Source organism: Palaemon carinicauda, chromosome 10, assembly GCF_036898095.1.
Source record: "Palaemon carinicauda isolate YSFRI2023 chromosome 10, ASM3689809v2, whole genome shotgun sequence".
NCBI classification, from domain to species: Eukaryota; Metazoa; Arthropoda; class Malacostraca; order Decapoda; family Palaemonidae; genus Palaemon; species Palaemon carinicauda.
Window position 1 is genome coordinate 120,297,199 of NC_090734.1, and position 25,654 is coordinate 120,322,852.

At 46.8% G+C, this 25,654-nt stretch overlaps 1 protein-coding gene across 2 annotated transcripts in view; it reads left to right on the forward strand.

Annotated features, from left to right (window-relative positions):
• Nup75 (nuclear pore complex protein Nup75) overlaps positions 1–25,654 on the forward strand; it is a 140,610-nt gene that overhangs the window by 51,697 nt on the left and 63,259 nt on the right. For both annotated transcript variants that reach the window (XM_068381775.1, XM_068381774.1), the window contains exons 3-5: positions 21,803–21,992; positions 22,914–23,080; positions 23,235–23,356. In XM_068381775.1, coding sequence (XP_068237876.1) covers positions 21,803–21,992; positions 22,914–23,080; positions 23,235–23,356 — 479 coding nt within the window. The remainder of the gene's footprint in view (positions 1–21,802; positions 21,993–22,913; positions 23,081–23,234; positions 23,357–25,654) is intronic.

Genomic DNA, 25,654 nt, shown 5'->3' on the forward strand with positions numbered 1-25,654 from the left:
GTGAGAGCTCCTCCACCCATGCGCAGTCGACCCTGCCAGATGCATGCTGACTCCCACAGACACACGGAGCACTCCGTTGCCGTGCGTGAGCTACCACAAGCTGCCGTGTTTTGACACGGTGTGTCAGCCTCCGCAACCCACTGTGGTTACCGCCACTCGCCCGCAGCAGACTAGTCAGTCAGGAGTTGAGGCTTCCCCACATAGCTTTGGTTGTTGCCAGCTCACAGACTGTCTAGCAGTTACATGACGTTGCCTTCTGGTCTGCTACTAATGCACCAGTGCTGTATGTCCTCACGCACCTGTTGTGGTTGACAGTTCAGTTTTTGACAGTTCACAGACTGTCAAGCAGTTACATAACGTTGCCTTCTGGTCTGCTGCTTTTGCACCAGTGAGACCCTCACTGAGATAACCTAGCTTTTCTCGGACATGGTTCCTGTAGATGAGAAAGTGCTGTTCTCCCTCCTTCTGATATTCCTTTGAGGACTCTGTCATTTGGAGAGGAGCCTTAAGCTGCTTATCCTCCTATGGACTTTAATTAAAGCATAACAAGGCTTCCAGGGATGGTAAATGGTTCCGCTTCAGTCGCTAACCCCGTCTGTTGCCACACCTGCTCCCATAGACCCTAATGGGCTTTGTTGCAAGACATGCAGTCCAAGCTTGTGTCCTTGATAGAAGATTTTTTTACGGAGAAGATCCTTCTAGCCAACAACCTTCCTACCGGTTGGTTGTACGCCCTGTTGACGCTGAGGTATCTTACTCACGTCCGCCAGTTGAGATGGTTCCTCCACCGGTGCGACCCAGTGTGGGTTGCCAGTCGCACGTTGGCGTTAAGCGACTCTCGGAGGTGGTTGTGGACGTTCAGTGTGTCACTAGGAAGACGTTCAACAACCAGCAGAGGTGACTTGTTGTGGCGCAGTGCGGCAACCTCAGCAACCCTGTAGGGGGTTGACTGCACAACCTAGACAGTCTAGACAGTTTCGGGTTGACGCTGTACTTCCTCGCGTCCCCATGGTTGACAGTTCACAGACTGTGCAGCAGTACCATGATCTTGTGTCCGGCTCCGTCACGCATCCACCAGTGCGACCGGATTCAGCGAGTCAGACGTTGCCCACTCCGTTGCCGTTTCCTCATCAGTTTCGGATGAGGAACCCTCTGATGAGGACATTGCTGAACAAGACGATCAACCCCCAGCCCTGCTATCCATCCAGAAGATGCTGAAGAAGGAACACTGCCCTGTCAGGCTGTGGATGAGTCTGGTTAGGACACTGTCATCCGTGGTTCAATTTGTGTCACTTGGAAGACTACACCTCCGTCCTCTTCTGTATCATCTAGCTTTTCACTGGAAAAGGACAAGACTTAGAAGCGGTCTCGATCCCGGTTTCCGGAAAGATAAAGTCTGGTCTGACTTGGTGAAAGGACTTTATCAACCTTTGAAAGGGTCTTCCCCTGACTGTTCAGACTCCCAACCACGTTCTCTTCTCGGACGCATCGGACGTAGGCTGGGGTGCGACATTAGGCGGTAGGGAATGCTCGGGATTATGGAACTCGAGTCAAAGGACAATGCATTTCAACTGCAAGAAGCTTCTGGCAGTACGTCTGACCTGGAAAAGCTTCAGGTCTCTCCTTCAAGGCAAAGTGGTGGAGGTGAACACGGTCAACACCCTGCTTTGACGTACATCTCCAAGCAAGGAGGGACCTACTTTCTGACATGGTACGAGTTCGCAAGAGACCTCCTCTCCTGTTCAACAGGTCTAGACTTTTCACTAGTAACGAGGTTCATCCAAGGCAACTTGAATGTCATAGCAGATTGTCTCAGTAGGAAGGGACAAATAATTCCAACATATTGGACCCTCCACAAGGATGTTTGCAAGAGACTTTGGGCCACCTGGGGCCAGCCAACCATAGATCTCTTCGCAACCTCGATGACCAAGAGGCTCCCAATACTTTGCTCACCTATCCCGGACACAGCAGTAGTTCATATAGATGCCTTTCTACTAGATTGGTCACATCTAGATCTATATGTATTCCCTCCGTTCTAGATTGTCAACAAGGTACTGCAGAAGTTCGCCTCTCAAGAGGGACAAAGTTGACGCTAGTTGCTTCCCTCTGGCCCGCGAGAGAATAACTCACCGAGGTACTTCGATGGCTAGTAGACGTTCCCAGAACTCTTCCCCTAAGGGTGGACCTGCTACTTCTGTCACACGTAAAGAAGGTACTCCAAGGCCTCCACGCTCTTTGTCTGACTGCCTTCAGAATATCGAAAGACTCTCGAGAACTAGAGGTTTTTCGAAGGAGGCAACCAGAGCGATTGCTAGAGCAAGGAGAACATCCACCCTTAGAGTCTACCAATCGAAGTGGGAAATCTTCCGAAACTGGTGCAAGTCAGTATCCGTATCCTCGACCAGTACCTCTGTAACTCAAATAGCTGACTTCCTCTTATATCTGAGGAAAGAACGATCTCTTTCAGCTCCCACTATCAAGGGTTACAGAAGCATGTTGGCATCAGTCTTCCGTCACAGAGGCTTAGATCTTTCCAACAATAAAGATCTACAGGACCTCCTTAAGTCTTTTGAGACCACGAAGGAGCGTCGTTTGGTTACACCTGGTTGGAATTTAGACGTGGTTCTAAGATTCCTTATGTCAGACAGGTTCGAACCACTTCAATCAGCCTCCCTGAAAGATCTCACCTTTAAGACTCTTTTCCTGATATGCTTAACCACAGCTAAAAGAGTCAGTGAGATTCATGCCTTCAGCAAGAACATCGGATTCTCATCCGAAACGGCTACATGTTCTACAACTTGGTTTTCTAGCCAAACACGAGCTGCCTTCTCGGCCTTGACCAATATCGTTCGATATTCCAAACTTATCGTATGGTTGGAAATGAACTAGAAAGAGTATTATGTCCTGTAAGAGCTCTTAAGTTCTATTTTAAAAACCTTTACGAGGCCCGTCTGAAGCTTTATGGTGTTCAGTTAAGAATCCATCTTTGCCTATGTCAGAGAATTCTTTATCCTATTTTATCAGACTGTTAATACGAGAAGCTCATTCCCTTCTGAATGAGGAAGACCAAGCTTGGCTGAAGGTAAGGACACACGAAGTTAGAGCTGTCACAACTTCCGTGGCCTTTAAACAAAATAGATCTCTGCAAAGTATATTCGACGCAACCTATTGGAAAAGCAAATCAGTGTTCGCGTCATTTATCTTAAGAATGTCGAGTCTCCTCACGAGAACTGCTACACTCTGGGACCATTCGTAGCAACGAGTGCAGTAGTGGTGGGGGCTCCACCACTACAATTCCTTAATTCCAGAACCTTTTTAATCTTTCTCTTGAAATATTTTTGGGTTGTCCGGAAGGCTAAGAAGCCTTTCGCATCCTACTTGATTTGGCGGGTGGTCAAAATCATTTCTTGAGAAGCGCCTAGATTAGAGGTTTTGATGAGGACCTTTAGTATGGGTTGCAACCCTTCATACTTCAGCTCCTAGGAGTCGCTCAGCATCCTATGAGGATCGCGAGGCTCAGTAAGGAAGACGTACTTAAAAAGGCAGAGTAATTGTTCAAGTCGTCTTCCTTACCAGGTACTTATTTATTTTATGCTTGTTATTTTGAATAACTGCTAAAATGAAATACGGAATACATAGCTCATAATAATGTCAACAGGTAATGCTGGTCTCTACCCACCCCCCTGGGTGTGAATCAGCTATATGATCATCGGGTAAGTTTAATATTGAAAAATGTTATTTTCTTTAGTAAAATAAATTTTTGAATATACTTACCCGATGATCATAAATTAAAGGACCCACCCTTCCTCCCCAATAGAGACCCAGTGGACAGAGGAGAAAATTGGTTCTTTGTTGACATCGAGTACTTGAGTACCTACTTGACAGATGGCGCTGTTGATGTACACCCCCACCTGTATAGCGATCGCTGGCGTATTCCGCCCGTAGGTTTTTTCTGTCGGGCAGCAGAGCTGACAGCTATATGATCATCGGGTAAGTATATTCAAAAATTTATTTTACTAAGGAAAATAACATTTTTTTCTTATTTTTCTCCTTTATAAAAGGACTAATTGGCAACTTTTCATCAAGGCCACTATACTGTAGTTATTTTGTGGAATTTCCACAAAATAATTTCGGTGGCCTGGATGAGGAGCTCAGCATTTGCTTATACTTGTTGATTAGTTATTCCTGTTTGTGATTTTACTATATTTTCGTGTTTACAACCATATTTTGTTTTTGATTAATCAAAAATTGTTGCATTTTTTGTTAATTTATTTCTTTATTTTCTTTTTCATTAACCATCCTGAAACTCTTTACACCTGTAGTTATGTATCATATCTCTTTCCAGTAAAAAAATCAATAATTAAATGTCTGCAGCCATTAAATTTTTCCATATAAAGCATTTGGTCCTCTTTAAGAAAGGGCTTCCGGAGCCCCTCAGCCTCACTCACGGAGCCCACTTTGGGAAACCCTGTTCTAGAACACATTTCGTCATTGGGGAAACTTGTTCCCCACGGGCACCTCCACCAGCGATCTTTACAGTGGTGTCTGAAGCATCACTGGTTAGTCATCTCCAATTCTCCCTACTTCTTGTTTCCGGTGAATGCAGTGGTAAGGGAAGATCTCAAATGGTGTCTTGACAACAAAAATCTCACCAAGGAAGTCTCATAGACTTCTCTCCTCCAGAGATGCTGCTCACAAATGCATTGAAGGAGAGGTGGGGCGCTCACCTGACGGATGACATTGCCTCGAGACTGTGGTCCGAAGAGGAGAAAAGTCAGCACATCAACTTAATGAAAATGTGAGCTGAACTCTTATCCCTGCAAGCTTTTCATCAGAGTTTGATGAACGACAACACGACTGTAGTGCCCTATCCCAGAGGAATTACAGGCAAGAGGAATGTATCAGCCGGCACGCAGCCGCATATGGTAGGTAGAAGGGGCAAAGGGGTCTCTTCTACCAACTGTAGCGAAGAAGATTGTTGCCCTTTGAAATTCCCCAATGATCGACCTGTTAGCAACACAGCTGAACTATAAGCTTTCAGTGTACTGTTCTCGAATTACAGACCAAGTAGCAGCAATGGAGGACGCATTCCAACATCACCGGAGTAACTTTGATGCTTACATTTTTCCGACATTGTGTCTGATTCGCCTGGTCATTAATGGTGATTTGGAGACCCTGAATGTCAGGATAACCCTAGTGGCTTTCAAGTGGCCTCAAACCGAATGGTTCACCGACCTGCTGATGCTCCTCGTCATGGTACCAAGAGTATTACCCCGGTGGTCCAACCTCCTCTTTGTTCTGTAACTGACATACAAACCACGCTATTTAATAGGGGTTATTACTTTCGGCGTAGCTGAAATGACGAACCATTAGAATTTTAACGAAGGTTTACTACCCCACTGCTAGTTAGCGGAAGGTAGGGAGGGTAGCTTGCTACCCCCCCCCCCCCACACACACACACACACCTGTGCTTGAGCTCACTTTGCTCTTGGCTCGGGTGGTAGTCGGACATGTCCGCTTTCACCCTCGCCTTCCTGACAGCCATTTAATGCTTTTTGCTTTTCCTTTTACAAGTGTGCGTGAAGTTGGCCTCTGTTATTATGCGAAAGTGTCCTGGATTACCCGACCGCCCTTGTGGCACGTTTATGTCGACGGTCGATACGGACCCTCACACCCTTTGTCCTTATTGTAGGGGCCAGCATTGTGATAGAAATAATAAGTGTGGTGAGTGTAGGGAGTGGTCTTCCTCCCAGTGGGAGAGGTTTTCTCGGCGACGGAAGAAGAAGTCCAGATGGGATATTTTTCCTTCGAAGGTTTCTTTGAAAGGAGAAAATCCCAAGGGCTCTTCTTCCGTGGCCCAAATCTCCTCCGAAGCTCCCGCTTGATCGGTTTCTTCCGAGAAACTGTCGAGTGGTAGCGTAGGCCATAGTTCTGTTGCCCGATCTCGGTGTTCGGGAGAGGGAGTTGCCTCCCATTGCGAGGCAGCTCCTCCTCCTCCCCCGGGGGAGGATTTAAATCTTTACATGTCTAATGATGATTTGTTTCAGCTTTGGGCTTCCTTGGGGCTTGAGGGTTCGCCCTCCAAGGAAGCCTTGTTTGACGTGATCCGGTTGGGGCCGCTGTCAAACAATTGCCGACTTTGGCAGAGGTTGATCCTCTGTCTATCGTCGACGTTGTGGTGGCAGAGGCTTCCGATGCGGTATCTCAGACCTCTGCTCCTGATCAACCTGTTGTAGCTGAAAGGCTTAGTTCCTCCCTCTGCTCATCCTTCGAGGGAGGAACTAAGTCCAACGGTCTCTCCTCCCGGTGATTCTCCCCCTCGGGGGAGTTCACTCACAGAGACTCCTCTTCGAAGGACTACTGATGGTCAGCCCGCTGACCCCACGGCCCCCAGAGAGCGCATAAGGCGTAAAGCCCGCCTTCCTCTTCGCCGTAGAGGCCTTCCTTCACCTCACAAGGATGTGAGGAGGCGCCTCTTCGGTTCATTGTCTCTGCAGTCCGCGCAGAGGAACCTCGCCATCGTTCTCCGACTCTCCCAGCTACAACCCTAGACCTCTCTGTAGATCGTTCGCGATCTCCTTCGGTGGAAGGTCGTCCTTACAAAGGACACGCCGACCTTCCACCCGTCAGACCTGCTGACCTGCCGTCGCCATTCCTGGCTGCTGACGCGCTGTGGGCGCCAATGCATCCTGTTGTGAAACAGGCAACGGTCCCTTCGGGGCAACAAGGTCGTATGCGCAAGTTGGTGCATACGTCCCTTACGCGCCAGCGCTAACCTGCGTGCCAATGCTCACCTGTGCGCCAGCGCGCCGCTCTTCCACGGAGGAGGTTCCTGTTAAAGCTCGCTACTGCGCGCCTTCAACCTGCTGCGCCCCATCGTTCTCCTGCGTGCCAGCGCTCACCTACGCACCAGCGCTCTCCTGCGCACCAGCGCTCTGCGCGCCAGTGATCTCCTGCGCGCCCACGATCTTCTGATCTGGGCGCAGTAGGGAAGTTAATCTCTTCCCCTACTTGCCAGCGGTCGCCAACGCGCCATCGTTCTCCGCCTGCACGCCGCCCCTCGCCAGCACGCCTTCGCGCGCCCACGCCCATCTCCACGGCCTGATGTGTGCACTTCTGCGCACGCGCGCGCAAGAGATGTGTCTCCTGCGCGCGCCCAACGGTATCATCGCCCGCACGGGCTCTTCGGCCGGATCCTGAGCGCCCGCGCGCGCACGAACATTCACCTTCGCGCGTGAGCACTCAACCTTCCTTCTGCGCACCCTCTGCTTTCTCCAGCTCGCGCCCCTGCCCGCCATTGCTCGCCTGCGCGCACCCTCGCCCTCGCTATCGCTCTCGCGCGCCAACAGTCGCCCGCGCGCGACCCAGGGCATTTCCCATCGCGCAAGAGCCAGCACGCTCCCCAGCACGATCATCAACCCTCCCCCCACGCCCGAGGCTACAGGACAACGCGCAGCCAGGTCATCATCGTCGCGTTTTCTCCCCCCCCCCCCCCGCAAGCGCAGAACAGCGCACTCGCCGGCAGGGGGGAAGGTTCCGGAAAGGTCCAGGGACTTTTCTTCTGTTTCATCATCTTTTCAGGCGAACCCCTCTTTGGTAACTCCTCCTGGGGCGGTCGATCCCCTTCCCTATAGTGGGAGTATCTGACACCGCAGCCGTCAGCCAGCAGCCTTGGTTTGGGACACTGGTCAGAGCGGTCATGCAGGCCTTTAAGCCTGTTCTCTCTGAGCTGGGCCACAAATCCTTGGCAGCTTCTACTCCCCAGAAGAGGAAGAGAGAAGTTTCGAACGTGGTAACTTCTCCAAGGGTGAAGCTGACTCCTCGTAAGTCCTTGAGGAAGGCCTCCTCACCCCCCTAGACTTTCTCTCCCTCCCCTTCGGACGAAGACTTCCCGTCCTCAGGGGAATCACGTGAGGTGAGGCGTTCCCCCATCGCACCAATGAGGGAAACCCCACCTCGCGCTGAAAAGTCTTCTCGGGTAGGGGTGGAGAAGAGTCTCCCACCATCGTTGTTGGAGTCCTGCATCCCTCCCAGGAGGGAGTCAAAGGACTCCAAGACTGTGCTGAAGTCATTATCAAGGCTTAGACCGGAGCCAGCCAAGCACTCGGAAAACGTCCACGAGTCTCCCCAAGAAGAGCCTTTGGGGACAGGAGACTTCGCTGCTAGCCCTTCAGGAGGAGAGCTACAGGAATCAGAACATGCGTTCTGGCAGGTTCTGACCCTTATGAGGAATCTCAATGGGTTTGCTGATCCAGATATTCCTCCTCGTGAGGGTAAAGACACGGTCTTGGACCGAGTCTTTGGGACTCAAAAACCCTCGAAGGCCAGTGCGGCTTTGCCCTGGTCTCAAGGGGTCAAGAGTGCCAGAGACAAGGTCGAAGCCCAGCTCTCCGAGCTTGCCTCCTCCAGCCGATCCAGTGCCGGCAACAAACTCCTCCCACCTCCTCGTATCCAACGGAGGAGGTACTTTGACATCGTTGAGGAGACTTGTTTACCTCTTCCCCTTCACCATTCTTTGGAAGAGCTTACCAGGGGAGTCCCTCTTGAGAGACTCTCCAACCGGCAGGTCTCGTTCTTGGCTACGGAGATCCTTAGCCAGGAGAAGGTGGCTAAGTGTGCCATGCAGGCCACTTCGTGGCTGGATATCTGGCTAGGGACTCTAGGCATCCTATTACGTTCAGAGGATTTGTCCAAAGAAAGTACCAGGAAGGCTATGGAGACCTTTTTACTCTCGGGCACTCGCACGATCGAGTTTCTAGCCCACCAATTCTCGAACTTGTGGGTCAACACCATCTTGAAACGTCGAGATGCGGTGTCTGAGAGGTTCCATCAAAAGGTCCCTAATACCGAGATCAGCAGGCTCAGGAATTCTTCCGTTATGGGGAAGGACTTGTTTGAGCCTAAGGACGTGGAGCAGGCGGCTGAGAGGTGGAGGAAGTCCAACCAGGACTCTCTCCTACATAGGGCTCTAACATCGAAGCCCTATAAACCTCCAGCACCCCAGCAACCACGTCCTACCAAGACCGCAAAACCGGCAGCTGCATCGAAGACGACGGTGTCTAAGCCCTTTCCTGTCAAGGACAAGAAAGGCAAAAAGTCCTCCAGGGGAGGAAAGAATCCTAGGGGGAGCGGCCGAGGCCGCAAACGCTAGGATTGGCAGTCCCCCTGCATGTCCACCAGTGGGGGGATGCTTACAAAGTTGCGCGAACAGGTGGCAGGAACTCGGGGCCGATTCCTGGACGATTTCCGTAATCAGTCAGAGATATCGCATCCCGTTCACAACATCTCTACCTCCCCTGACAGCGGATCCAGTGTCGTTGAGCTTCCTTGCCATGGGATCGGCAAGGGGGCAAGCCCTTCGGGCAGAAGTCGAGACCATGTTGAAGAAGGGCACTCTCCAAGAGATCCTCGACGGGTCTCCAGGCTTCTTCAGTCGACTCTTTCTTGTAAAGAAGGCGTCTGGAGGCTGGAGACCAGTCATCGACCTCTCAGCTCTGAACAAGTTTGTCAAGCAAACTCCGTTCAGCATGGAGACCGCAGACATGGTCAGACTTGCAGTGAGACCGCAAGACTTCATGTGTACACTGGGCCTGAAGGACGCGTACTTCCAGATCACAGTCCATCCGTCTTCAGGGAAGTACTTAAGATTCAGCCTAGACAATAAGGTTTACCAGTTCAAGGTGCTGTGTTTCGGTCTCTCCACAGCACCACAGGTTTTCACCAGTGTTCACCCTAATATCGTTGTAGGCACACAGGATCGGCATCCGTCTCCTCCCTTATCTGGACGACTGGCTGATCCTAGCAGACTCGGAGTCAGCCCTTATTCGACACTGAGACAAACTTCTGGGACTTTGCCAAGATGTGGGGATCATGGTAAATCTCGAGAAGTCCTCTCTGCTTCCCACTCAAAGACTGGTATATCTAGGCATGATCATAGACACCAATCTCACAAAGCCTTCCCATCAGACGACAGGATAGCAAGGCTGAGGAGGGTCACAAGCCCTTTCCTCAGACGAGAAGAACTTCCAGCCCAATCGTGGTTACGTCTCCTCGGTCACCTCTCTTCTTTGGCTCGTCTAGTTCCCAACGATCGCCTCAGGATGAGATCCCTCCAATGGCGACTCAAGTCTCGGTGGAATCAAGGTTACCATTCCCCGGACGTCATGATCCCTATGGGTCTTGCGGAACAGACGGACCTACAGTGGTGGGTAACAGACGAGAACCTACGAAGGGGAGTGGATCTTTTTGTCCTCCCCCGGATTTGATGCTGTTTTCGGACGCCCACGTTCTGCAATACAGGACCTCAGGCCTGTGGTCAGAATCAGAAAAGTGCCTCCATATAAATATGCTAGAAATGAAGGCCGTATTCCTGGCCCTTCAACAGTTCCAACAATACCTAGCGGGTCACTCTGTGGTGGTGATGAGCGACAACACCACAGTAGTGGCTTACATCAACAAGCAAGGAGGTACCTTTTCAAAGCAGCTATCCCATTTCGCAGTAGATACTTAGATGGACCGAAGCCCACTCGATTCCACTATCAGCACGCTTCATTCCAGGCAAGAGGAATGTGCTCGCCGACAGTCTGAGCAGAGCGTCTCAGATAGTGAGTACCGAGTGGTCTTTGGATCATCTAGTAGCCAACAAAGTCCTGTCTTTGTGGGGTTCCCCGACTGTGGATCTGTTCGCAACAGCGCTGAACTTCAAGCTTCCGCTGTACTGCTCCCCAGTCCTGGATCCCAAGGCACTCTGGCAAGATGCCTTCCAACAACGGTGGGATAACATCGACGTGTACGCCTTTCCCCCTTTCTGTCTGATGAGGAGGGTGCTCAACAAGACCAGAATATCGGTCAATCTTTCGATGCCCCCTATAGTTCTGCTATGGCATCATGCGGAATGGTTTCCGGACCTTCTGCAACTCCTAACGGAACTTCCGAGAGAACTCCCTCCGCGACAAGAGCTACTCAGACAACCACATGCCAACATCTTCCACAAAGCTGTAGCTACGCTACGACTTCACGCCTGGAGACTATCCAGCATCTCCTCGCTGAGAGGATTTTCGCAACAAGTTGCGGTCAGGATGTCTGGACACCTGCAAAAGTCATCCGCATCTGTCTACCAGGCAAAGTGGAGGGTCTTCTGTGGTTGGTTTTGTGGAAGGGGTATCTCTCCACTCGGTGCCACTATTCCAGCGATAGCTGAGTTCTTTGTGTATTTGCGAGAAGAAATGCGCCTTTCAGTCTTGGCGGTGAAAGGCTATCGCTCAGCCTTTAATCTAGCCTTCAGGCTCAAAGGAGTAGACATTTCTTCCTCGCTGGAACTTTCCCTACTCATACAGAGTTATGAACTTACCTGCCCTCAGTCGGAAGTGAGACCTCCTCCATGGAACGTGGTTCGAGTTCTCAGGTCCCTTAAGAGACCTCCCTACGAACCATTACGCCAGGCTTCAGATCGCCACCTAACTTGGAAGACGGTGTTCCTACTAGCCTTGGCTTCGGCCAAGCAAGTCAGTGAACTTCATGGTCTCTCTTATAACATCGCCCATTCAAGGGGATGGGGGGAGGTAACATTCAAATTCGTCCCTGAGTTTATTGCTAAGACTCAGAATCCGGGGGTGCCGGACCCTCGCTTCGACTCTTTCCAGATTTTGAGTCTTCGTTCTGTAATAGATGACCCAGACCATCTCCTACTGTGTCCAGTAAGGAGTCTGAGGCTATATCTCAAAAGAGCGGCTGCAGTACGTCCCCAGGTGCAGGCATTGTTTGTGAGCACTGGGAGGACTAAGAGGAGGGTTACCAAGAACACCATCCCGGCATGGATTCGTAGGGTGATCCACCTGTCTCTGAATCCAGACCCTCCTCCGTCACGTCGCCCAAGAGCACATGACGTCAGGGGCGTAGCTATGTCCCTGGCCTTCAAGAAAAACTTCTCAGTGATGCAGGTGCTCTAAGCTGGAGTGTGGAAGCGTGAGACAACCTTCACTGCCCACTATCTGCAAGACGTGACCCACAGGAGGCTTGATACGTTTTCTATCGGCCCTGTGGTGGCTGCACAACAGCTGGTTTAAAACCTCAGGCTCCTTAATGGACAAGTAGCAGAAGGTTGAGGGCATTGTTACCCGGTCTTAGTCTGCATGAAAGAAAAGGTATGTCTGGCCCTTATTCTTTTCTTCATCCTCCCCTCTCTTGGGGAAAGCAGCATCCTGGGTTCTCTGCACAGCTGACCTCAAACCACTGCAGATAAACCATGTTTCCTTGTGTTCCTAGTATTAAGCTAATACTGTCACGTCCCCATACCCTTACGAGGTGGTATTGGGAGAGTCCTAGCCTAAAGTTTCCATCTAAAGGACTACAGGTCAACTTCCTAGGACGAGTCACACTTCATACCTTCACACACAGCTTACGTAGGCCGCAGCCCTTGCGTAGCAAGGTTCTAGCGAGGTGCAGGGACTCCTTATTGTTGAGTGCTGACACACTCAGATACTGAGTCCCCGGGCAAAGCCAAAAGCCAGTACTGGCCGGGACTTTCTACTCTTCCTAACGGGTGAGTCACCCTATTAGATAGCGTGGTTTGTATGTCAGTTACTGAACAAATGACAAATTCTTAGGTAATTTGTATTTTTCCTAACTATACAAACCTTAGCTATTTAATGAAACTTGCCCGCCAGCCCTATCCCCCTTGAAGTCCTACCTCTAAGCAAAGTGAGCTCAAGCACAGGTGTGTGTGTGAGGGGGGGCGGGGGTAGCAAGCTACCCCCCGCTAACTAGCGGTGGGGTAGTAAACCCTCGTTAAAATTCTAATGGCTCGTCATTTCAGCTACGCCGAAAGTAATGACCCCATATTAAATAGCTAAGGTTTGTATAGTTAGGAAAAATACAAATTACCTACGAATTTGTCATATTCCTGCTCGCCCTAGCCGTGGCAAAGCTTGACAGAGTTACACTGCATTTCATATACCATTAGTCATTTTGAATATTGTTTCTTTTTGTCCCATAGTTTGAGGGGAAAAAACTGAAACCATTAATCCAAGATCCTACATTCGAAACCTCCATCACCTCCCTTAGAGAAGTTATTGGAGATGGAAACGATCTGCTGCTTTGCCCCTGTGATGGTGCTGAGATGCTACTTCAAAAGACCTCAGTACTTCAGACTTGAGCACCAGAGACTTTTTCTAAGCCATGGAAAGGTCAGGAGACCAATCTCCAAGAAACCATTTCTCCTACTCTCTGCATGACATGCAAGGTAGTGGGCCCTCGAGAGTGAGGGCACATGAAGTCAGGAGTATTGGCTCAACTTTAGCTTTCCAGAAGAATCTGTCCATGGTGCAGGTCATGAAGGCCAACATCTGGAAACATCAGACAACCTTCAGAAACATAAGCATAGGTCCCTGAATACCTTTTCACTTAGACCGGTAGTAGCCACTCAACAGTTGTAGTGAGGCTAGTTCCCTCACAGGACAGTTAGCATTGTGTCTGGATTGTAGTTGCAATGTAAGTCTAGAATGGAAGGTAAAAATGTGGAAATTCTCCCTTTCTTCTTACAATCCCTTGGAGTGCAGCAGTTGTGCTATAATGTTTGTGAACCAGATGATTGATGCTGGTAAGTTATTCACTGGAGTGACTAATCTTTACCGTTGGTATTATATTGAAGTAATTTCCCCCATCCTTCGAGCAATGTGGACGATGGACCCATTGTATACACATTCATTAATCATATACCCTGTAATGTCTATACACTAGACAAATTGACCTATTTATTAGTTAGGACCTACCCTAACTCCCCCTTCATTCCTATGCATGTGTGTTAGGGGTTGACAGAACTTAAGACTTGCTTCTCTTAGGGCCAAAGTTCATTGGATTTTCCTGGATCAGTTAACCAAGCCAGATTTGGTAATAGGGACTTCCTTCATGCTAAGGATAAGTCTCCTATTAAAGGTTGAGGGTTTATTTTGTATATATGAACAAATCACAAATTTTAGAGTAATTTGGATTTTCCTAACCATACAAACTTGAGACTTTAAAGTTGCACGGCAGCCTCAACCACCCAGCAAGCACATTGGCCAAAGATTAAATTGAGGGTTACTCTGCCTGTCGGGTGGGCGAGGCTTACTAGCCGCCCATTGACCAACTATGTTCACCTTGTTAAAAGTGTAACGACCGTATCACCTTCGCCGATGTTATACTGTACTCCTATTAAAGGTCGCAGGTTTGTATGGTTAGAAAAAAATATGAATTACTTTAAAATTTGTGATTTTATTGGATTATTTTCTCCACTAGTTAGTCTCTGGGTATGGTTAAAGCCCTTGAACGGCTTGGGAACTTGCATTTTTTTTTTTTTTTAGTGTACTTTACCTGAGCATTAACTTTATAAAGGTATCTTTTTTTCCCTCTCAAGTTTAAAATCAAATTATTGTCCAATTCTTATTAAACAAAGAGTTAAAAAATACCATAGTTTACAGCTGTTCATTTAAAAGCAACAATATTATTTAGATGAGAAAACTTTCATATTACAGATTTTCTATGTTTTTGGAAAGCATTATAGTGTCACAACTTAACATTTGCTAATTTCAAGTGTTGTGAATATGCATAATTTTTCAATATTAAACTTACCCGATAATCATGTAGCTGTCAACTCCGTTGCCCGACAGAATTCTATGGAGGGATACGCCAGCTATCACAATACTAGAAGGGGGTGTATTTACCAGCGCCACCTGTGGCCAGGTACTCAAGTACTTTTTGTTGACACCTCCTCAATTATTCCTCTGTCGTGCTTCCGGCAAGACGTTCTGGGATACGCTTATGTTCTTGGAGTATTTTCACGACTTTGGTGAAGTATTTCTCTTTGATTTCGGCTGTCGCTTTACTGGAAACTTCTATATTAGCTTAGTTAGCTTTTGGAATTAATTTGATTAATTATGGTGACGAGAGAGTATGAACTCTCGTTCACCTTTCTTGGCCGACCCTTCCCTTAGACGGAAGTGTTGGTGTCTAAGAGAGTATAGACTCTCTTTCTTAATTTTGCTTAACAAAAGTTATAGATTTATTTTATATCTCTCCGCCTCTTATAGGCCTCTTCGATTAACTTCCTTTTATTATAAACTCATTAAAATTAATTTTTATATTTGTTTATATTCGACCTTCCTAATAGTAGGCGGTCTTTTACCGAAGTTAATAACTTTGAGCCCGTCATTTCGGTTTTACCTGTTAACATATTATGCTATTTCCGCCACAGAGTTTGAAAGATTTTCTTTGACAGTCTAGTACTGTTTTCAAAGTTGAACTAACGTTTTGTTTTGTCTGTGCAGTTGTTGACGTTCAGAACGTTCAACTTGCACTCTATCGTTACGATAGAGAAAGAATGTTCACGGTTTCACGTTGCAGTAAGAGTTACCGTGTCTAGCGTTTTGTTCATTCTTTCTTAACTTAATGGTTTTGATCCTAATAAAGGAACTTTTCAGTTTTTTCCTTTAACAATAATATGTTTTAACGATATATATGATTGGGCTCTTCTCTCAGGTTCTAAGTCAAGAGAGAGAGAGAGAGAGAGAGAGAGAGAGTTAGAGACGGAGGGAGAGAGAGGATAAACGTTTCATTCAAGCCTGCCAGGCTTACGAGTAACGTCGTTATCGTTTTTTGCTCTTCTCCCTAGTCTCTTTAGGGGAAGAAACTAAACGTTTCTAGAGTGATCTAGTGTTTAGTCTCTTTCCAACCACTGAATTATCTTTCATTAGATTTTTCTGTTACATTGTAATTCTGTTTTCGCAATTACTAACTTTGAGAAAGGATAGAATTGCGTATTTCAGGTACAAACCACTTAAAGTTTCGAGTTCAGTGAAATAAGTGCAAACAGAAATCAAAGTGATAAGTGATTAGTGCGTGAGGGTACTTTTGTGCGCGCCAGTCGTCCTCCCAGTCCGGGACCTCTTGCAAGCTCCCAAGCCCAGGGGAGAAGCAATGTCGAAGGGCATAAGGGTTCAGCAGGCCTTGATCGGCGCACAGAAGTATTCTCGGTGGTTGTGGGCGTGTCTTACCGAGACCGTCACTCCCACCCGCAGACGATTGAGCCCTTATTTTGCTCGTCTGCAGAAGAGATTAGGGGAGAAAATAAAGGCAGAGTAATGCTGGTCTCAGGTCTCAAGACCTCTTAAACGTTAAGTCCAGACCTATGCCAGACGTACGAAGTTAAAGTTCACAACCCGAATGCAGTCATTGGGTTAGCTCTGACTCTCCTCAGTCATCAGTTGATTACACTCCGCCTAAGAGGATTAAGGTTCTGCCACAACAGATCTCTGCTGTTAAGGCTTTACCTCAGCAGAACTTAGTGTCTGCCGACCCCAAGTTAACTCTACTGCAGTCCATACAGTCACAACTTTCGGTCTTGATGCGTGAGTGTCGGGCTGAGAGTGTTGCGCCTCCGCCTCCGCCTACACTCCCCCCCCCCGCCTATGATCGCTCCGCCTGATCACAGTACCACCTGCCAGGCGTACGATGTTGTGAACTCTACTACAGTCCATGCAAGCACAGCTTTCGGACTTGATGCGTGAGTGTCGGGCTGAGAGTGTTGCTCCTCCGCCTCCGCCTACACTCCCTCCACCTACACTCGCTCCGCCTGATCACAGTACCATCTGCCAGGCGTACGATGTTGTGGACTCTACTACAGTCCATGCAAGCACAGCTTTCGGACTTGATGCGTGAGTGTCGGGCTGAGAGTGTTGCTCCTCCGCCTCCGCCTACACTCCCTCCACCTACACTCGCTCCGCCTGATCGCAGTACCACCTGCCAGCAGTTCCACCTGCCAGGCGTACGATGTTGAGCCACGTGCTGAGTTTGCTGTTCCCTGTGGTGTTCAGCCTCCGCCTTCCTTAAGGCAACCTTTACATTGGGATCAGGAGGATTATACCTCTCTTCCTCCGCCTCCACTTGCTGCTCCACCAGTGATGCAACACTCGGTTGAGGTACAACAACCTCTCCCGTCCATGAGTCAGTCTCCTCAGCTCTCGCTGCAGCGAGCTCAACCCTCCACAAGGCAAGCACCACAACACCTTAGCCTTGCGCCTCAGGAGCCTCAGCTTGCGAAACATTTACCTTGTTCTGCGCAGCCTCTTCCTCATCGCGCTCCGCTCACACCACAGGAACTGGAACTTGCTACTCCGCTTCCGCCAACCGCTCAGCAAGCGCAACCCTTGGGTTCAACCACTCATGCTAGGAGTCAGCCTCCTCCACCCATGCGCCTTCCTTCTGCTTGTCTTTTATTCAGCCTTTGCAGACTGAGCCTCAGGTGTTCCCTCATCGGAGTCTTGAAGAGGAAACCACAACTATTGTTGTTCCAGCTCGTTCTGACTCTGCTGTTCAGCATACCTTACCTCCATTTTCATACCATGGTTTAAACCCCATGCAAGCATGCATAAAGCACTCTAGCACTGGTCATGGAATTTCTGAGAAATGTTAAACGCCATGCACCCGCTCTGCTTTCCTTACAGCAGGCTCTGCTTACAGCAGGCTCTGCTTACTACATGCTCAGCATACAGCATGCTCTGCTTTCAGCATGCTCTGCATACAACATGCTCTGCATACAGCATGCTCTGCATTCAGCATGCTCTGCATACAACATGCTCTACATACAGCATGCTCTGCATACAGCATACTCTGCATACATCATGCTCTGCATACCTTACCGCATGCTTCTCAACACATCTTGGGTTGTTGCCAACTCACTAGACTGTCAAGCAGTTTCATAACGTTGCCTTCTAGTCTGCTGCTTTTGCACCAGTGAACCCTCACTCAGAGAACTTAGCTTTTCTAGGATAAGGTCCCTGTAGATGAGAAAGTTCTTTTCTCCCTCCTTCTGATATTCCCTTGAGGACTCTGTCATTTGGAGGGAGCCTTTAGCTGCATAACCTCTTATGGACTTTTATTTAAGCATAACATGCTTACAGGGAAGGTAATGGTTCCACTTCAGCCGCTAATCCCGTCTGTTACCACACCTGCTCCCATAGACCTTGAGCTGTGTTGCATGACATGCAGTCCAAGCTTAGTCCTTGTTAGAGAATTTTTTGTTTACGGAGTCAATGTGTCACGGGGAAGACGTTCAACAACCAACAGAAGGGACTTGTTGTGACGCAGTGCGGCAACCTCAGCAACCCGTTAAGGAGTTGTCTGTATGACCCAGACAGTCTAGACAGATTCGGGTTGTCACTGTACTTCCTCGCTTGCCCATGATTGACAGTTTACAGACTGTGCAGCAGTATCATGATCTTGTGTCCGGCTCCGTCAGACGACTGGCTTTTAAGAGCTCCCACAAGTCGTCGCTGTCTGGAGATTTTCAAATGGACTATGGATCTGACCAAGGAACTGGGCCTCCTGGTCAATTTTGAGGAGTCTCAGCTCGTTCCATCCCAGACCATTGTCTCCTTGGGTATGGATCTTCAGAGTCGAGCTTTTCGGACTTGTCCGTCGGCCCCAAGGATCTTCCAAGCCCTAGAATGCATCCAGAGCATGCTGAGAAGGAACCGATGCTTAGTCAGGCAGTGGATGAGTCTAACAGGGACACTTTCATCGCTGGCCCTGTTCATCGAGTTAGGGAGACTCCACCTCCGCCCCCTTCAGTATCATCTAGCTGCTCACTGGATAAAGGACATGACGCTAGAGACGGGTTCAGTTCCTGTTTCCGAAGAGATGTGGTCTACTCTAACGTGGTGGAAGAACAGCATTCTTCTCAAGGAAGGTCTACCATTGGCTGTTCAGACCCCCGACCACCGTCTCTTCTCGGACGCATCGGACACGGGCTGGGGTGCGACACTGGACGGACAGGAATGCTCGGGAACATGGAATCAGGAGCAAAGGACACTTCACATCTATTGCAAGGAGTTGTTGGCAGTTCATCTGGCCTTGATAAACTTCAAGTCCCTCCAGCTTAACAAGGTGGTGTAGGTGAACTCCGACTACACCACAGCCTTGGCTTACATCTCCAAGCAGGGAGGGACTCATTCGAGGAAGTTGTTCGAGATCGCAAGGGACCTCCTCATTTGGTCAAAAGATCGAAAGCTCACGCTGGTAACGAGGCTCATTCAGGGCGATATGAATGTCATGGCAGATCGCCTCAGCCGGAAGGGTCAGGTCTTCCCCACAGAGTGGACCCTTCACAAGAATGTTTGCAGCAGACTTTGGGCCCTGTGGGGTCAGCCAACCATAGATCTATTCGCTACCTCGATGACCAAGAGGCTCCTCTTGTTTTGTTCTCCGATTCCAGACCCAGCAGCAGTTCGCGTGGATGCCTTTCTGCTGGATTGGTCCCATCTCGACCTGTATGCATTCCCGCCGTTCAAGATTGTCAACAGGGTACTTCAGAAGTTCGCCTCTCACAAAGGGACACGGCTGACGTTGGTTGCTCCCCTCTGGCCCGCGAGAGAATGGTTCACCGAGGTACTGCAATGGCTGGTCGACGTTCCCAGGACTCTTCCTCCTAGAGTGGACCTTCTGCGTCAACCTCACGTAAAGAAGGTACACCCAAACCTCCACGCTCTTCGTCTGACTGCCTTCAGACTATCGAAAGACTCTCAAGAGCTAGAGGCTTTTCGAAGGAGGCAGCCAGAGCGATTGCCAGAGCAAGGACGACATCCACTCTCAGAGTCTATCAGTCTTAATGGGAAGTCTTCCGAAGCTGGTGCAAGGCCAATGCAGTTTCCTCAACCAGTACCACTGTAACCCAGATTGCTGACTTCCTGTTACATCTAAGGAACGTAAGATCCCTATCAGCTCCTACGATCAAGGGTTACAGAAGTATGTTGGCAGCGGTTTTCCGCCACAGAGGCTTGGATCTTTCCTCCAACAAAGATCTACAGGACCTCCTTAGGTCTTTTGAGACCTCAAAGGAACGTCGGTTGTCCACTCCAGGCTGGAATCTAGACGTGGTCCTAAGGTTCCTAATGTCATCAGGATTTGAACCGCTCCAATCAGCCTCTTTTAAGGACCTCACATTAAAAACTCTTTTCCTCGTGTGCTTAGCAACAGGTAAAAGAGTAAGTGAGATCCACGCCTTCAGCAGGAACATAGGTTTCACATCTGAAACGGCTACATGTTCCTTGCAGCTCGGTTTTTTGGCTAAAAACGAGCTTCCTTCCCGTCCTTGGCCTAAGTCGTTCGAGATCCCAAGCCTGTCCAACATGGTGGGGAACGAACTGGAGAGAGTACTTTGCCCAGTTAGAGCTCTTAAGTACTATCTAAGAAGGTCAAAACCATTACGAGGACAATCAGAAGCCTTATGGTGTGCTATCAAGAAGCCTTCTCTACCAATGTCTAAGAACTCAGTTTCTTACTACATCAGGCTTCTGATTAGAGAAGCAAATTCTCATCTGAAGGAAGAAGACCTTGCTTTGCTGAAGGTAAGGACACATGAAGTGAGAGCTGTGGCTACTTCAGTGGCCTTCAAACAGAACCGTTCTCTGCAGAGTGTTATGGATGCAACCTATTGGAGAAGCAAGTCAGTGTTCGCATCATGCTATCTCAAAGATGTCCAGTCTCTTTACGAGTACTGCTACACCCTGGGTCCATTCGTAGCAACGAATGCAGTAGTAGGCGAGGGCTCAGCCACTACATTCCCATAATCCCATAACTTTTTAACCTTTCTCTTGAATACTTTTTATGGGTTGTACGGTCGGCTAAGAAGCCTTCCACATCCTTGTTGATTTGGCGGGTGGTCAATTCTTTCTTGAGAAGCGCCAAGGTTAAAGGTTGTGATGAGGTCCTTTAGTATGGGTTGCAGCCCTGTATACTTTAGCACCTTTGAGTTGATTCAGCCTCCCAAGAGGAACGCTGCGCTCAGTAAGGAAGACGATCTTATTAAAGGCAGAGTAACGGTTCAAGTCGACTTCCTTACCAGGTACTTATTATTTCATTGTTATTGTGGATAACTGATTATATGAAATACGGGATACTTAGCTATCCTTTAGTCTTGTACACTGGTTTTTCACCCACCCCCCTGGGTGTGAATCAGCTACATGATTATCGGGTAAGTTTAATATTGAAAAATGTTATTTTTATTAATAAAATAAATTTTTGAATATACTTACCCGATAATCATGATTTAATCGACCCTCCCTTCCTCCCCATAGAGAACCAGTGGACCGAGGAATAATTGAGGAGGTGTCAACAAGAAGTACTTGAGTACCTGGCCACAGGTGGCGCTGGTAAATACACCCCCTTCTAGTATTGTGATAGCTGGCGTATCCCTCCATAGAATTCTGTCGGGCAACGGAGTTGACAGCTACATGATTATCGGGTAAGTATATTCAAAAATTTATTTTATTAATAAAAATAACATATTTTGATTGTACAGTAATACAAAATTAGTAGTTATCTTTTAGAGGCTATAACTGTTATAAAGAGTAGACTGAAATTATCTGAAGTGTCCGTACAGTATTGTCAAAATCATAGCTATTTTTATTGAACATCATCTAGAGAAAAATTCTTGTGAAGGTAAACTTTATTTCCAATTATGTGAGGACTATTTAGTGACTGTCCATATTTTGTTAATAACTAATACTGTAATTCACTTATGCTTACAGTTCAGGAGCTTTATATTATGTATACTGTAAAGTATCTGTAAGGATACTCTGTAGCCATATTCACAAAATTTTGATATACTGTTTTTTTTATGTATTAGCATATTGCTTTTAATCTCAGCAAGTGCACAGTTACTGTATTAAGCTTTAAAGATATCAGCTTAAGTTCTTCTCTTAGAATTGATGTTAACCATTCTTATAGTCACTGTACATTATTGATTTATTTTCTCCTAATTGGTTTGCAGAGACATGTGCAAGACTTCCTGATGAAGCTAAAATGTACCAGGTTGACTCTTTTAGCTGGCTCTGGGGAAATCATGCTCGCAAGTTAGTCAATGAATCTGTTGGAACATTTATTGCATTACAAAATGCAATTGCTGAGGGGGAACCAGACAGCTGTATACCAGTCCTTGTTAAAAAGTCAAGAGAATATAGGTAAGTACAGTACAGACATAGATGTTTTAGATGTTTTCATCCAAATAGCTTTCTAAATTCGGATTGCAATGATTTGTGCATCTCTGAATTTGATTTCACTACTAAGTTTCAGTATAAATGTTTGATGTGTAGCATGAATACAAACTTAATTTCAATACTAATTTTCAATATAAATGTTTGATGTGTAGCTTTGATACAAACTACAGTATATCTATAAACCTAATAATTCATGAAATTGTAAGTATAAAAAGTTACATGCTTATTTATGAAAAACCAAGGTGAAGGATGCTGTATGCCCACTAAAATATGCTATTTTATTCTAGTATCATTGGAACATGTAACTCTGTTGGGGCTAGTGCCATCAGTGAACCTCAAGTGGTGCACTGTAGGTATTAAAGGTGTTTATAGCATTCTTTTGGCCCCTGACTGAACACTTATTAGCTTTATACAGAAACTCAGAACTTCTGTTTCCATATCCTTTCTTCCATTTTGTTGTCCAACCTCCTAAGTTTTACTTCTTACCGTAGTGCAACCCATCAGAGTATTTAGCTTAAGATTGGGAAGAAAGTGTTCAAGACTGGAAGCAAAAGACATGGTGTTGGTGATAGGATGTCTAGGAGAGGCATTTTTTTTTAGATAGCATAAGATACTTAACACAATGTGAGCTATGGTTTTTAGGGAAATTGTCCCTCTCAAGAATTTGTATTGTTGGTCTAGAAAATACAATATTTTTATTGTTGCTCAGAATTAGGATTACAGTTTAATGAAGTTCATTTGAACTATGGTTTTATTTCTAGTTGCTAAAACTTTATTCACTATTGTGGGTAACATCAATAAGCCTAACCTGGAAAAATGACTAATAGCCAAGATATTCAAGTAATAGGACTTGGTAATACATTAAATTGGTACATTTTTTCGTAGGTCCATGATACAAGCATGCAACAGTGAAATAACTGTAGATGTGCAATCCATGGAGACCGAAAATGGCCAGAAGGGAGAAGAGGAGTTGCTAGAATGTGCTCAGCTCCTTTCCAAAATGGAGCTAGTTTTGAGCCTTATAGAAATTCTTTTCATTGACAAAAAGCCAGGTAATACTCTATCATAAAGATATTTTTTTATGTTATGTAAGTTGAAAGATTGTATATCACATAATTTCTATATTTATTAAAATGAAATTTTAGATATTTGCTTCATCATAATTGTATTTCATCTCAAGACAAATTTTCTTGTTTTAACTTACAGGTGGTTTGGTTCTAGGACAGCTAGTGGCATGGATTATCCACCATTTTCCTAAATGTAGTGACAAGGGGGATGAAGCTATGTCATCTGATCATCCGCATCAACATCCCTCCTACTGGGATGCAGTAAGTATGATAGGTTTTAGGTATTGGCCAAAATCTTTCTGTTAGGATTTTGTATGAAACATCACAAATTTTAAAAGTAATCTTTATTTTCCTAACTACACAAAACTCAGTCCTTTAATTCAGATTTAGTTACCAGCCAGTAGCTGGGAAGCCCTACCCCCTTGCCAGTACAATGAATAATCTCTGAGACTGCTTCTGGGACTTTTGGGGGAGGTGATGGCGGAAAGTCAACAGACTCAGATTTGTATAGTTAGGAAAAATATAAATGACTTTTGAAATTTGTGATTTGTCATTTCTCGAATACAAACCTTTGTCCTTTAATTAAGAGGCTCATCCTTTGGTGGGCAGAAGTTCATTTACCAAACTGGCAGGATAACATTCTGGGATTGCTGATCTCGGATCTGAGAAGGTACAGGGAATCATATCCTAGACAACTTATGAACCAGGGTTGAATGTACATTCAGGTTCATGGCTCAGGAAAACAAGGCTGTTGCAAAGCATATCTTGTTTTCTTTGCACTAATCAGTCTGTGACTTAAGGCATAAACATATGGTGAGTTTGCCTGAAGATATCCATCCCCCCTCATAAGGATAATGGTGGAATCAACCCTTCTATTTAGTAAAATAGAAAAGGTTAAGGTGATGCTTACCTGTATTGATATCTGCAGCTATATAGGATTCCAACAACTATACTCCAAGAGAGGGAAAGAAAAGAGGAAATGGGAGCCAGGTACTCTCATTCTCAACCTAGAATTACATTGCCACTGCTATCTTATACTTGATACTTTTGGTCCTGTAAAAGAGCTAGGGTCACTACACCACTTGCTGAGCAGCAATTACAAGTCCAAGTGAAAAAGGGCCTAACGACCTGTGAGTGCATTCCATCAAATAATGAGCATCTAAAACTTGAGCCTACAAGAAATTCATCTTGAAGGCGAGAGTTTTACCAACTCTGGTCTCATGGGCATGCACCTTAACTTATTCTGATATTCTTGGGGTACCTAGGCCTTAACACACTGTTAATAGTCTCTCAGCCAAAATGAGATTGTAATCTTGTTGACGTAATTTTTCACTATGCCAGTGCTTACAAAAAGGTTTTGTAACCTGTGTCTGACAGTTGGTGTTCTTTTGAGGTAGTTCCTTGGTGCCCTTACAGGACACAAAAGTAACTCATCCAGAGCATTGGGTACTTCCCTAAGAGAGGATAATTTAAAAGAATAAAATCTAGAATCCAGGATTGATGGATTCTGAGTCTTTGCTATAGTGTCAGGAACAAATGATAAAAAGACCTGCCTCCAATGTTCCAAGTGAGAGAATGAATATGAGAGCCCATGTAACTTGCCTACTCGCTTTGATAAAACCAGGCGAGTAGAAACGCCTTCAGGGCAAGGTCCCTATCTGAGGCTTGCCTCAACAGTTTGTAAGGAGCTCTTTAGAGACTGTAGCACCTTGGTTACATCCTAAGCTGAAGGTCGAATCTCACGTGAAGGACAGGTCTGCTCCATGCTCCTGACAGTTATGGATAATTCTGATGAGGAAATACTGTATCCACACCTCTCAATCTCAGGACCTGGTGTAAGGCCAAACAATATCCTTTCACCGCTGATAGCGAGAGGTGTTTTTTATTCTGTAGTAAGCAAAAAAGTCTGCCACTAGTGGAATAGAGCCTCTGACAGTAGAAGTATTCCTTTGATGACATCGGGCACAGAAGATGACCCACTTAGCTCAATACATGTCAATGAGCATTTCTTGAGGTACTGATACATGTCTTTCGGTGTCTCGCTCAAAAAGCCTCTTTCTTGGAGAGATTCTGGATAACCTCCACCCGTGAAGAGATAGAGATTTGAAACTGATTTGTGGAAACTAAGTAGAGTTAATGGAGCAGGTTTGGCCACTGGGGAAGTTCTGTCAGAAATTCTACTAGCAGATGCAGGTCAGTGTACCATTCTGCTTGAGGCCACTTTGGAGCTACTAGTGTCAACTTCAGATCTTTGGATGCAGGTGCTTCGTAACCCTTCGGAGAAGGGCAAATGGAGGAAAAGCATGTACGTCGAGGCCGTTTCATGGATGTTGTAACGCACCTTTGACTGCTGTGTCTGGGTCTGGTGAGCAGTAAACGGCCAGTTTCCTGTTGAGGTTTGTAGCGAAAATGTTGTTTGTCTTGAAACCCTACTTAGTCAGGAGCTTTGTTGTGGCTTGGGGGTGTAAAAACCATTCTTACCCAATTATCTGACCTTTCTAACTCAACATGTCCCCTATAACATTCCTTTTCCCAGGAATGAGTCATGCTGAGAGGATT